At 38.2% G+C, this 13,259-nt stretch overlaps 1 protein-coding gene across 1 annotated transcript in view; it reads left to right on the top strand.

Moving 5' to 3' along the window:
- Positions 1 to 13,259, top strand: part of ALKBH8 (alkB homolog 8, tRNA methyltransferase) — a 53,980-nt gene that overhangs the window by 23,351 nt on the left and 17,370 nt on the right. The window contains exons 8-10 of the mRNA XM_015826764.1: positions 1,352 to 1,458; positions 6,561 to 6,712; positions 11,031 to 11,287. Of these exons, the coding sequence (XP_015682250.1) occupies positions 1,352 to 1,458; positions 6,561 to 6,712; positions 11,031 to 11,287 (516 nt within the window). The remainder of the gene's footprint in view (positions 1 to 1,351; positions 1,459 to 6,560; positions 6,713 to 11,030; positions 11,288 to 13,259) is intronic.

Below are 13,259 nucleotides of genomic sequence, written 5' to 3' on the forward strand. Positions count from 1 at the left end.
CAGCAGGAGCAGCATTCAAAATGCAAGTGGTGGCTTAGCTGTCTGAGCATTTCTGAAAGACCCATCACACAGTCCCCCGTCACAAACGTTGGTTCCAGCGTCATGTTTTGCCTGCAGAGCGATATTATTAGCTTCATGTGTGTTCCTCCCCCTACTTAAAGTTGCAGGAAAAAAAAAAGATGGCAAAGGATTGTGTGAGAGTAACACATCTAATTTCTTACTTTTTCCCCCTGTTTTTTTCCTTTTTTAAAAAAAGAATTATTCTTATTGATTGCAGTCCCTGATGATGAATTATAGTCAAGGTAGAAATTTGATCTTTATTGACTTTGCCACCTCTGGGAATAAAGAAAATGGATAAGAACAAAAATAGTAATTGGAAATAGCTCCAGTGGAGGGAGCCTGTCATGAGATGAATTGATTCAGCAGTGGCAGAACTAGCACTATTGATTGGGAGCCTTTGGTGAATTAAAAAGAGGGCCAGGCGTCTAGCAAGTCTCTTTCTTTTCTTTTGAATCTATGGATGTGCAAAGGAATGAAACAAAGAAGTGGAAAGATTACAAAAAGGCAAAACAAGGTCATCTCTGTCTCCTTTGGCATCTGATTTTTAATAGGGAATGGGATCAGGACTTTTCCCTATTGAGGCAAGATGATGATGATGATGAATTAGTGGCAGACGTTGTTTGAAGATGAATGTAAAAGCTGTAAATGCTGATTTTCAAGCTGAAATTTAAAAAAATGTTTAAAAAGGGGATGGGGGTGGGATTAAAGAAAACAGGAAAAAAAAAGTTGTAGCTCAAGAGCCACACCTTGAGGTTGCACTGTGAAAGCTTTGAATTGTAGGCTTGTAAAGTTGGAAAGGGCCACAAGAATAATCCAGTTTAACCCTTTGCATATGTGCAGGAAACCAGTTAAACCATCCATGAGAGATGGCTTTCTATCTTCTTCAAAGCCTCCAATGATGGAGAACCTACAATATCCTAAAATAGACCGTTCCATTGTTGTAGTTTGACAGTTATGCAGATTTTATGTAATAAATCGTTTGCTTAAATTTAAATGAAATATAGACCGTTGCAACTTAAACCTGTTACTTTTGGTCCTCGTTTCTGTGACCATGGACAATAGTTCCTGACTATCATCTTCCCTTTTGAACCAGTGCATGGATATCATGATCCCTGCTCCTGTGAATACCAATGTGTCTCTCAGGGCTATTAACTTATGCTATGATGCAGAAAGGGGCATTAGTGTGTCTCTCACCAAGTGATCTCAATGGTAAATCTTGCATCTTGCAAGTACACATCTTGACAACTTTCGATGGCAAGAAATAACTGTGGATTCCTTTCCTTTTCTGCAGATTGTTATGGATTTTAAACATCCTGATGGATGCACAGTTGCAGTGTTGCTGCCTCAGCGTAGTTTGCTAGTGATGTCTGGAGAATCCAGATACCTCTGGACCCATGGGTAAGAGCTGGTATTTCCTTGCAGTCAAATTATAAATTGGCAGTGTATTATAGTGAGCCTTTAATTTTTGTTAGGAGCTAGTAATGCAAATAGCCTATTTAACCTGTTAGTAATATGCATAAGAGACAACTCATCACCTTAAGGTACTTATCATCTGAATTTTGATTGACTGAGAGAACAATTATGAAGGAAGAGGTATTATACATATTAAGCTCAGTTTTCTGTTCAGTTGACAACTAAAGAATTAAAGTTTTCATACAGGACTTATTTGTTGAGGAAGAAAGCAAACAGTGATACCATATGGGTGGAGGTGCAGGTATTTATGATGGATGACATTTCTTAACCCTACCCTTCATTCAAGGAGCTTTTCCAGATGTACATTTCATTTTCACATTAACTCTGTGAGGTCATGATTTTAATCATCTGCAAAGCTTTATGGCAGATGAATGATTTGAATTTGAATCTCCTTCAACCCAATTGAACCTGTTAATCAGTAGAACACCTGGATTCCAGAGGGCATCAAAAAGAGCAGGATATGTTAGCAGTTCCTAGAAACCTTAAGAAGTAGAAAACTGATACAATTAAAGCAGCTTCCCTCAGTTTATTGTAAATAGCATGCTTGCTGGGAATTTGGAGTGTAATTCCAACATTTTAAGATACCAGCTTAAGAGGGCTAAAGAAATAAAGCAGAGCATGCTGCATTCACATGTAACAATGAACCAGGAGATTTTGAAGTAGACATTGCAAATGAGGAAAGTAAGCACAGATAATTTGGTCAGTTCTTGGGTTTTGGGTTTGTTTCTTTGTTTTTGTCAGCTTGTATCCAGAAAAGAGTGGAACATAAAAGCAGGCTAGAAATTGTGATTCTGGTAAACTGCATTTAAAAATAAGCCGTGATTTGTGAACTAACAAATCAGGGCTTCCATTTCTTTTTTAATCCATGCATCGTGTCAAATTAAAACAAGCCCCTTTGCGGCTTAATAAGATCTAAGAACTTAGAATATAGTAAATTTCACTGCAATCTAGTACAGGTAATGCTCAGCTTACCATTCATTTAGTGGCTGTTCAGAGGTACAATGGCACTGAAAAATGTGACTGACAACCAACCTCCTACTTATAACCAATATGTTAACAGTCACATGTTAAAAATAGGTTGCTTGTCATTCAGATGGTTGCAACATTCTGGGTTCACGTGACCATCATTTACAACTTTTCCCACTGACTTCCTGCAAGAAATCAGTGGGGAAAGCCAGATTCACTTAAAGACCAGGTGATTCACTTAACAACTGCAGTCATTTTCTTAACAGTCACGGCAAGAAAAGGTCATAAAATGGGGGCAATTCACTTAACAACCACCTTGCTTAACAACAGAAATTCTGGTCTCAGTTGTGGTTGTAAATCGAGGACTGCCTGTAACGCACATAAAATGTTCATCAGTTTGCTCAGTTGACACCCAGTTTGCGAAAGGCAAAGATTATGCTTCTGACATTTATGAAATGTGTACACAAGTGTATTTGTGTTTGGTTTTGCTTTGCTCGCCAGTTACAGCCACCCGTTGTTTGCTCTCTAGTAATATTTTTTGTCTTGTTATAGCTCAATTGACAAGAATAAACTCAGGTCTCCAGCATAGATGTCAATAACAGGCAGAAAGCTTATCTTGTTGGAAATGAAATGCTGATGATCTTGAAGGTTGGAATTGTGAGGGTTTTTCCATGCAAGCTGGTCCGTGCAAAACCAGGCTAGTTCCCAGAGGCAGGTTCCACACTGAAGTAGCTGATTATCAAACCGGATTATTCTAAACTCCTTCAGTATTATTCAGTATTCCCTCTTTCCTGCCATCTTTAATATAAAAGAGATGCTTTGGAAATAGTCTTTTGCCGCTTGGTTCCTGCTACCTCATCATCTTTGTACTGTCCTCTCAAGATAGTCTTCTGTTCATGATCCTCTCCTAAGCTCATACATTATTTGCTATTCAGCGTGTATATATGCATGTGGATATATTCCTATGAGGCAAGCCTTTTTATTTTTATTATACTAAAGAATTATTATTATTTGAAAAAATGCCCAACTTGTTATATTAAAAAGCTATATAAGAAAGAGAAACAAGCTCTATACTAAACAGGATCAAAGAGAGAAAAGTGGCAAAAAAGAAATCTAAAATCAGTAAATCTAAGATTTAAGCAACAAAAAAAACCCCATCTGAATCTTGTCTGAACATATAGCAACACAACACTCCACTGTTGTAAGGAAAAAAAGCAGCACGCACCTGGACAATTAGATTGACCTTTGATTTGTTGTGTGCTCTCAGAATTGCTTTACTTATGAGAAATCCCACTGGGGAGAGTACTGCAATATAGAACTTGTTCTTCTGATCCCAGAGACGTCTAATTTTTCATGCTGGCTCTTTTGATTCTCTTTTTAACTCTGGATCTGCTCTGTAAGGACAAGAATGGTACTAGCAGAACTGCCTTTGCAAGTGTTTTGCTTTTAATAGAAAAGCACTGCTCTCCTGTCTCTTTTTTAAACATCCTGATGAACGTACAACAGAAGTTATGCTGCCTCAATATAGTTTGCTAGTGATATATGGAGAATCCAGATACCTAAAGGTTTTAGCTTTAGATCTGTATGTGTATGTATTTGTTTGGTCATATCATTGATTGTCAGACGTGTGTGTTATTTGAGAGAGAGAGAGAAGTGGGGAGAGATCCTTTACTGAAGGAATTTCAGGCATAGGCTGGTCTCAGGGCCCATCCACAGGTGAGAAAGTTTAGATGGAGGTCTTTGGAGACTTCAACATTGACACTATGTCAGGTCTGCCATCTTTGGCTTGGCGCCTTGCTGGCATCCTGCCATCAGAGGCTAGGGGAGAGGGGGCACGGGGGGAGGAGAATAAATGGGCAATAAACCTGTATCAGGATAGCGTTGGGAAACTGGAAGGCAGGAATGACAGTTGAGGAAGACCAGGGATGCTTTGAACCAGTTTGTGCCAGTCTTCAAGGATACCGAGAAGCCAGAGACACTTGGGAATGGAATACTGATTGTTCCAAACACTGAATGTTCCCGAAACACCTAAACATCCACTCATTGGCTGGAAATAGTCTGGTTAAGGTGCAGGGAGAGGGACGGATTGAGGGGGAAAGTCTGTATTCTTTTGCATGGGAAATTTAGTTCTAGCCTGACTCTACTGCAACCCGCACTTTTTAGTAAGAAGAGACCAAATGGAGTCGAGGGTCTTTCTTTCCTAAGGGGGTGATTCCGCTGAGGCAGGCCTGACACACTTGCTTTGATACACATCTATAGTGCTCCCTAATGCTAGCATTAACATTAATAGCAATAGCATTTAGGCTTATGTACTGCCTTATGGCACTTTACAGCATTCTCTGGGGGGTTTACAATGTCGAAACATTATACAGATAGTCCTCGACTTATAACAGTTCATTTAGTGACTATTCAAAGTTACAACAGCACTGAAAAAAGTGACTTATGACCATTTTTCACACTTATGACCATTGCAGCATCCCCATGGTCACGTGATTTACATTTGGATGTTTGACAACTGACTCACATTTATGATGGTTGTGGTGTCCCGGAGTCATGTGACACCCTTTTGTCCTCCTTTTGACAAGCAAAGTCAATGGGGAAATCAGGTTCACTTAACAGTTGTGTTACTAATATAAGAACTGCAGTGATTCATTTAACCAATGTGGCAAGAAAAGTCATAAAATGGGGCAAAACTCACTGGACAAATTTCTCACTTAGCCACATAAATTGTGATCGTAAATTGAGGACTACCTGTATGTATATTGCCCTCAACAATCTGGGTCCTCATTTTACCGACTTCGAAAGATAGAAGGCTAAATCAATCACCTTTTTGAAGATTGGAATGACATTTGCTTCCTTTCTTTTGGGACCTTCCCAATCTTTCAGGAGGATTTCAAAGACTGGGATTTAAAAAGTGATTCTGTGATAATCTCCTTCAGTAACTTAGGATGTATTCTTTCTAGTCCTACTTAAATTAATTTCAATTAGCTAATTTCTCTCTTATCTTATCCTTGCCAATCTTAAGGCATAGTTCCTTCCTTCAGTGGCATTACCCTGAACTGGTAGAGCTCCATTTTTCTTCTGAGAAGACAGGTGGAAAATATTTTTATTTATGTATGAAATTCAGAGACTGCCCATCTCAGTCACAGAGCAACTCTTGGTGCACAATAAAAAACATTAAAATATAAAATATTATATTTCAATAAAAGGTGGCAGTTAAAACAAGGATAAAATGAGTTAAATGAGTTAAGAAGTTCAGCCTTGTTATCATCACCTATTACCATTTCACCATTTTCTCCTTGCAGTGGTCCTGTACTCTTTTTAGTTTTTTTCCTGTTTCTAATATTCCCAAATAATACATCTTTATTGATTTTGGTATCTTTTGCAAGCCTTAACTTTTTCAGAGCTTTAATTTTTTTTCCCCCACAGACTTCCTACCATTTCTGGATATGATTTTGTATTTTCCATATCCTATACATATCTTTGTTAATACTTATTATTATTGTATATTTTTAATTAACATATTATTTATTTTACTTGGGTTAAATGTTTTATTGTTATATGGGATATGGAAAACTCACAGATTCAGAAACAGATTATGAAGTTCTTCAGAATTTTTTTCTTGAATTTAATGTAGAGTTTTGCACATTCCTTTTGTTGTAATAATTTTTCTTCTATTTAACATCAAGCTCTGAAGTCTAAATCTAAATATTCCCCATTTTATCCTTTTTATGGTATTATAAGGACATTTTTCTGCTACTTTTGAATACAAATGGGATCAAAGGTTTTGTTATGGAGTACTAACTAACCTTCTCTCTTTGTCACTATCTTTTTTGGGGTTACTCTCCTTTGACAATCACCACCTGAATTAATTGGGCGGAAGAATTTAGAGGCAGATAGAAAAGATTCTGTCTTTGCTGAAATTGTTCTGGATATTCATATAATTCTTCAATATTTCACAGACTTTTAAAAATCTAGCTTGAAACATGTGTGCGAAAATGTGATATTTAAGAAATATAAAAAAAAGGGAGCGAAATCTTGACCTCTGTTTTATTTTAAAGCATTACACCAAGGAAATTTGACGTTGTTCAAGCATCAGAAGGAGAGAACGTTGGAAGCATCACTGCTGACATCAGAAAGTTAACCTTAAACAAAAGGGGAAAGAGAATATCTTTCACTTTTCGGAAAATAAAGAGAAGTCCTTGTTGCTGCTGTAAGTACATGCAATTTGAGCCCCTTTCAATGGGAATCTTTTTTAAAACAATGGGATTTTCAGTAATCATTTTATCTTTTGAAAATGATAATTATATGTTCCTACTGCAGAATTTTATTTAAAAAAATTCCACCCAACACTAGTCTGGTTATTTGTGAGTTACATCACAGCCTCAGTCTATTTTAGTAGAGACAGGTATGCTACTTATATAGCCATCCACCTCAGAGGTAACTCTAGACAGGCCACAGAGGGTTAACATAAAACAACAACATAAATATTAAAATAATTACCCCAAATAGTAATAATAGAATACAGACCCAGGGCCTAAAAGTCATTCCCTTTTCAATCAGTGGGGATAAGAACAAGACAAATCTACTCACAAAACTGGTTTAAGATTTCAGCAGCCGAAATGCCTGAGAGAACATTCAGAACTCTAATACCTTACAAAAGGCCAAGAGTTCTAAAATTCTGGAAAACTAAAAAGCTACTTTTCTGTGTTATTAGTTCTTAGCTCGGGGGTCCCTACTCTCTTTGTCCTGATGGACTCATTTGGAGTTATAAGAGTTTTACTTATTATTAAATTTATATCTTGTTTTTTTTATTTTTACAACTCCAGGTGGTGTTCATAAGACTCTGTATTTTTCTCATAACAACAACTTTATGAGATGAGTTGGTCTGAGAGAGAGTGCCTGGCCCAAACTCACTGTGATGACCCAGGGCCCCGAACGGAGGCAAAGCAATCAGTTGGCCAGAGCAATAGTCTTTTTAATCACTGCCAATGTTCACCCAACAGCCCCCACATATGCTGGCACGAGTTCAAACAAAACAGATAGGGAAGTTTACACTGTTCTTAAAGCAAGACAGATAACAAGCAAACGTATAATCCTTTTAACTCCCAGCTTGCCTGTGAACTACGAACTGCACACTGCAGACTGCAAGGAGAGATCAGCAGGAAGCAAACTGGTCCAGAATACAAAGTGTCCAGGTTACAAGAGCACACTATCTCAAGATTTCACGTTTGTTCCCGGCAAATGCCCCACCCCACAGTGTCTCCTTAAATCCTACTCCCCAGGTATGCCTTGTGGAGTGGGGCGGGACGCTCTCCTCCCGAGCAAGTGAGCCTGCCTCCGTTGTTCCCTACTCCTCTCTGCTCTCCTTGCTCTAGGATCAGGTGGGGAGGAGCCTTGCTCCTCGCCTGAACTCTGCCTTCCCTGTTCCAAACCTGAAGGGCCCTGGCCTGCCTCAGCCTGCTCCTCCCCACAGTCCTCTGAAGTCTCAGACACCCCCTCCTGGGCCTCAACAGGGAACTCCATGGCGTCCTCAGAGCCAGGCTCGGACGGAGGCATGACACACAGCCAGCTTCCATGCCTAAGAGTGAACTAGAACACATAATCTTGGTTTCAGCATCTTAATCTCTCTAACATATTGTGAATATAAAGGAAGTTCTCAATTTATGACTGGTCGCTTAACAAAGTTACAACCTATTTGATAAAGGGGGACTTATGACTCAGATCTGAAATTCCAGTGGTTGCTCCCCACCCCCACGGTCTAGTGACTGCAATGTGGCCTCATTTTTGGCTGTTTGCAGCATCCCAAGGCCACATGATCACATTTTACTATGGTTTTGCTGAAAACTGGCACTTAACTTCCAGTTTTTGGCAAAGCCATGCCATAGCAAACAATGGGCTATGACTTTGAAATGTCACCATTATGGTCATAATGGTGACATTATGACCATAATGTCACCATTATGACATAATATGAAATATTATGACTTATGACATAATATGAAAGGCACCATTATGGTCATAACTCGAGGACTGAGAAAGTTTGCCAAGGTTGAGAAACACTGCTGTAAATGTTCTCGGAGAAAGGCTCTTGGGGAGGGATCTCCAAACTTGCTTTAAGATTATGGACTTCAACTCCCAGAATTCCCCAGCCAACATGGCTGGCTAAGGGATTATGGGAGATAAAGTTCACAAGTCTTAAAGTTGCCAAGTTTGGAGACCCCTGTTCTATGATGAGCAGCTGCCTTGAGGTAAATTACCAAGCCTCACCCCCAGAAGGTTTTCACTGCCCTTTTTCTGTGCAGATGGCACATTTCCAACAAAGCTAAAAGGCCAACTATCCATTCTATCTTCCAAGAAATGTAGATGAGGCTGTAGGCTTTGCTTTCCAGCATATTAACTTCCTATAATAGAAGTTAAATTGATGCTATATGAATGTTAAAAAAAAACCCAGTCTGTTTAGTATAGTCACTTGTAACAAGAGTCTCGGGATAATAGCTTTGTTTTCCTCTTTCAAATCATGTACATGAGATTCACAGCCAGATTTCTTATGTTTATTTTTGTGATGGTACATTAGGCTACTGATGAAAAATTTTGTATGGAAATAAATGGGTTATGTTGAAATACACCGTATAGAGTCTGGGCCATTAAGACTGGTGCCATTGTGGAGTCATTATACATAATTATTAGCCTACACAATAAAGGTCAGCTGTCGCCCCCAACATAATTCTGTTTCTGTTGTTTGGCCTTGTATAAGCTGACTAGAAATTCTGGGTATTACAAGCCTAGCATGACTTGTTTAAGTACCAGGTTACAAAAAGCAAAGACAAATATTGTTTGCCTTCATTGTGCCTTTCTCTCTTCCTTCTGTTTTGATCATTTCAAAAGCTCTGAAAATCCTGGATGAAATGCAAGAAATAAATACTCCCCTCATCTTACTGACCATTTTTTTCTAATTAACTTTTTTTTAAAAAAATATGTGTGCATAGGTAACTAAACTATGATTAATATTGACATTTATAAGTGCTAGGAATCAGAGAAAATGAATAGGCAGACAGAGGGGACTCTTTGAACTCTCAGAAAAGGGGCTTTTCTTCAAATTAAACCCTTTGATGTCTCCAGAAAGGCTATTCCAGAAGGTTCTAAGCCGCTAGAAGATTACAGGGACCTGGAAGTAGAAGAGGAGGTAGCTCCAATATACAAGTGTCCAGTAGATGGCAGCACCAAACTAACTTTGGCCATTCTCAAACAAGCTAAATAAGGTTCGATCTGTCTAATCCTTGGGCAGAGAACCAACAAAAGATACTAGAGTTGTAGTCTAGGCTGGGAAGTTGAAAAATATCCTTGAGGGATATAACGACAAGTTTCATCCATATTGTTGGCTGGATAAATGTGTGAATATCACCAGCCACGAGCCTGACTTTTTTATTTGCTACTATATTAATAGAGAAACACTTGGGGTAGATTGGATCCTGGTCATACCATTTACTGCATATCATTCCTGAGATATGATTTTCATAGCAGCTAATTCACAGAAAATTGCTTGTTTACTTTTATAGTAGGGCTAAGCATATTGCCAATTTTGGGAGCATATTGTAGGAATTTTCCCTAAAAGGTGTGGTCAGTTTCATTACCAATTACCCAGAATGACAATCTGGTAAGATTATTCTCTAATTTCCTCTTTGTCTCCTAAATTTGCAATATTTTCAGTTTCTAAGAATGCCTAAGACATCTATTTGAGGTTCAGAGGCAAATAAAAAGACTTTGGCCAATTGGCTAAAATTATATATATTGTGTTTAACTTATAAAAAAAGTATTAGGTGGGACAGGAAGTTTGCTAGCTGCCAAGAGAGATATCTCCAGACTTGTTGCTTACTCTAATTCTGTTTCATAATGTCCCAGTTAGTGATGAATACCGTTTGAACTTAGCAAATATTCTAATTTAGGAGGAGGTCTGCTCCTAAGCGACAGACTGGGGTGGGGGGCTGCCATTCTTATTATTGAACTATGGGTGAACCTCCCTTAACAATTGTTCAGATTTAGTGTGGTACTGAACAATTGTTAGTTACAACTGGTACTTGCACATATATTGGTTGCAGTGTTGTGCAGTCATGTGATCACCATTTAGGACGTCTTTTCTGGCTTCCTACTAGCAAAGACAATGGGGAATCCTGCAGGACCTTGCAAATAGCAACCTCATGACACCCTCACTTAACAACGGTGCAGGATTCATTTACTGTCAGCAATGCCTTAATTTCTTTGCAAAGCAGCACGATCATGTGATGTCACGCTTCGCAAGTGCATCACTTAGCAACAGAAATTCCGGTCCCAATTGCTGTTGTTAACCAAGGACTATCTGTAATTAAATTTGCAATAAAAATTAAGATTGAAATTTGCAGTTCAATTTGCAACTGTCTGTATTCTCTCCATTAAGGCAATAAAATAAAAAAAAATGATTGTTCTGGGTCTAAACTTAGCAATTAAAAATAAACATGTCTTCTACCTTTCTTCTCCCAATCCCCTTCCCCCAGCATTTCCTTCTGTGTGCGACAGTCGGCATAAAGAGAGGGTACCCTCATTTCACGACCGCGACAAAGATGCCTCTGTGCTAGAGCAGAAGTACGTCCATGAAGTGTATGAAGATATTGCCATACATTTCAGCAGCACCAGGCATAGTCCATGGCCACAAGTGCTTGAGTTTCTTAAAGGTTTGCCACGTGGGGCTATTGTGGCTGATGTTGGATGTGGCAACGGAAAGTACTTAGGCATCTGCAAAGACTTGTATATGGTAAGATGATATATTGTTTGCGTTTCCGTAAGTTTTGTTTATGTGAATGAAGGTAAATATACGTGTCCCAGGATAATGTGGCAGGATCCAGAGGTTTAGTCTTCCGAGATTTCGGAACTTCTCTCTCTACCAGAATGTGTTTGTTTATGTGCTACATTTATATGCCATTTTAAATTTAGAATAGGTGGTCACTTTTAATTGTTGGAGTCCCATCAAATCATAGCAGTTTACTTTTTTTGCTTTAGAGGCAAGAAACAGATAAAAAATATAGTCCAATCCATAAATAATCAAAGCACATGAATGAATCTTCAGGGAACCTTCACAAGTTGTTTCAATGCTTAAACTAACCCAACTGCAAAATAATTTTGGCTAAGTTAGATATATGAAAAATCCCCCCAATCTTTTATTAGGGCAGGCTGTAGAGGAGGAGAAGTAGTTCTCAATTTACAACCATTTGTTTAGTGACCGTTAAAAAAAAGTGACTTCTGAAATTTTTGGACACTTACGATTGTTGCAGCATCCCCGTAGTCACCTGATCAAAATTCGGACGCTTGGCAACTGGCATGTGTTTATGATGGTTCAGTGACTTGGGGTTATGTGATCGCTTTTTACAACCTTCTGACAAGCAAGTGGAAAAGGCAGATTTATTTAACAACTGCAGTGATTCACTTAACAGTTGTGTCAAGAAAGATCATAAAATGGGGCAAAAGTCACTTAACAACTGTCTTGCTTAGCAACAGAAATTTTGAGCTTAATTGTTGGACTAACTGTACTGAGTTGGCCTTGAAGAAGGTATCAGCAACTATTAAATAGCCATAGCTTAGCCCCAAAAAGTAAGGGGGAGTGAAAAAGAAACTGAATATCTACCAGCCTTGACTTTGGTACAAGATCAGGAAAATATAATCTCTGCCAGGCCTTTAACATTATATTATTATATGCTTTAACAATAAAGTGGAATTCCATAGTTCTTATTTTCTGATCTGGCCATCTTGACTGATACATACCTGAAGTATGCTTTTAATCTAACCATACATAGTCCTGGATAGATTTTAGGCCTATTCTTAATATTAGATTGCACAGTTCCTCGCAAGGAATCTTCTGATTGTATTTACCAATCCTATTTGCTTTCTTTCTGTGACTTTCACATTTTCCCCTTCAGCGTGTCTGAAGCTGCTAACTTTCATTTTCATAGAATAAATCAGGCCACTGCAAAAAGAATAGATAATACAATAAATAAAACCACAGTCTGGCTTACTGTGTCCAGATTCACATTAGTTATAATATCAAATAATGTCTGCTGGAAGCATCATGTAATCGTATCCAAAAAAGTCAAGAAAACGTGAGAGCACAGACAGTGAAGCAATAGGTTTTCAAGCTACATCCGAAGATTAAAACCACAGGAGAATTTGCTTAGCTTCAGACTAATTATTTTTTTTTTACAATTGCTGTTCAAAGTGTTAGGGTTGATGGATAGTAATCTGTAAAGCAAACATATTGTCCTCCTTGGCTTCTCTATAAGTTTATCCTGCCTATCAGGTCATAGTTTAAGAGGTTTTAGTTGTTTGTTGCCACATTGCCCAAACCAAATATTGATGGTGGGGTCATGTGTTAAAGTCATTACCATCTAGGTATAAGAGGTTAGGTCCATATGGTGGGTATAATCAGGAAATTACATCGTTCTCAGTGGTATATAAAATTAATTAATGTGAATTAATTAAAACTGGATAGCATTTTAGGAGCTAGATGAAATTACTTTCAGTTAGGGGCTGCTAGAGCTGAATAATTGTTTCACTGAACTGCAGGTTGCAACTCTCCTAAGTCATTTTCCATAAAGCCTCTGCCAATTTCAGATGATTATTGGATATTGTCAGATAGAAAGAGTTATAAAGGACTTCTTATTGCAGCTGAACATTTTCTGATTATCAGGTTCTACTGACTTTAAACAAATGAGAAACCCCTGATACTTTGAAAT

The sequence above is a fragment of the Protobothrops mucrosquamatus genome, unplaced genomic scaffold, assembly GCF_001527695.2.
Source record: "Protobothrops mucrosquamatus isolate PMUCROS unplaced genomic scaffold, P.Mucros_1.0 scaffold3286, whole genome shotgun sequence".
In the NCBI taxonomy this organism is placed as follows: Eukaryota; Metazoa; Chordata; class Lepidosauria; order Squamata; family Viperidae; genus Protobothrops; species Protobothrops mucrosquamatus.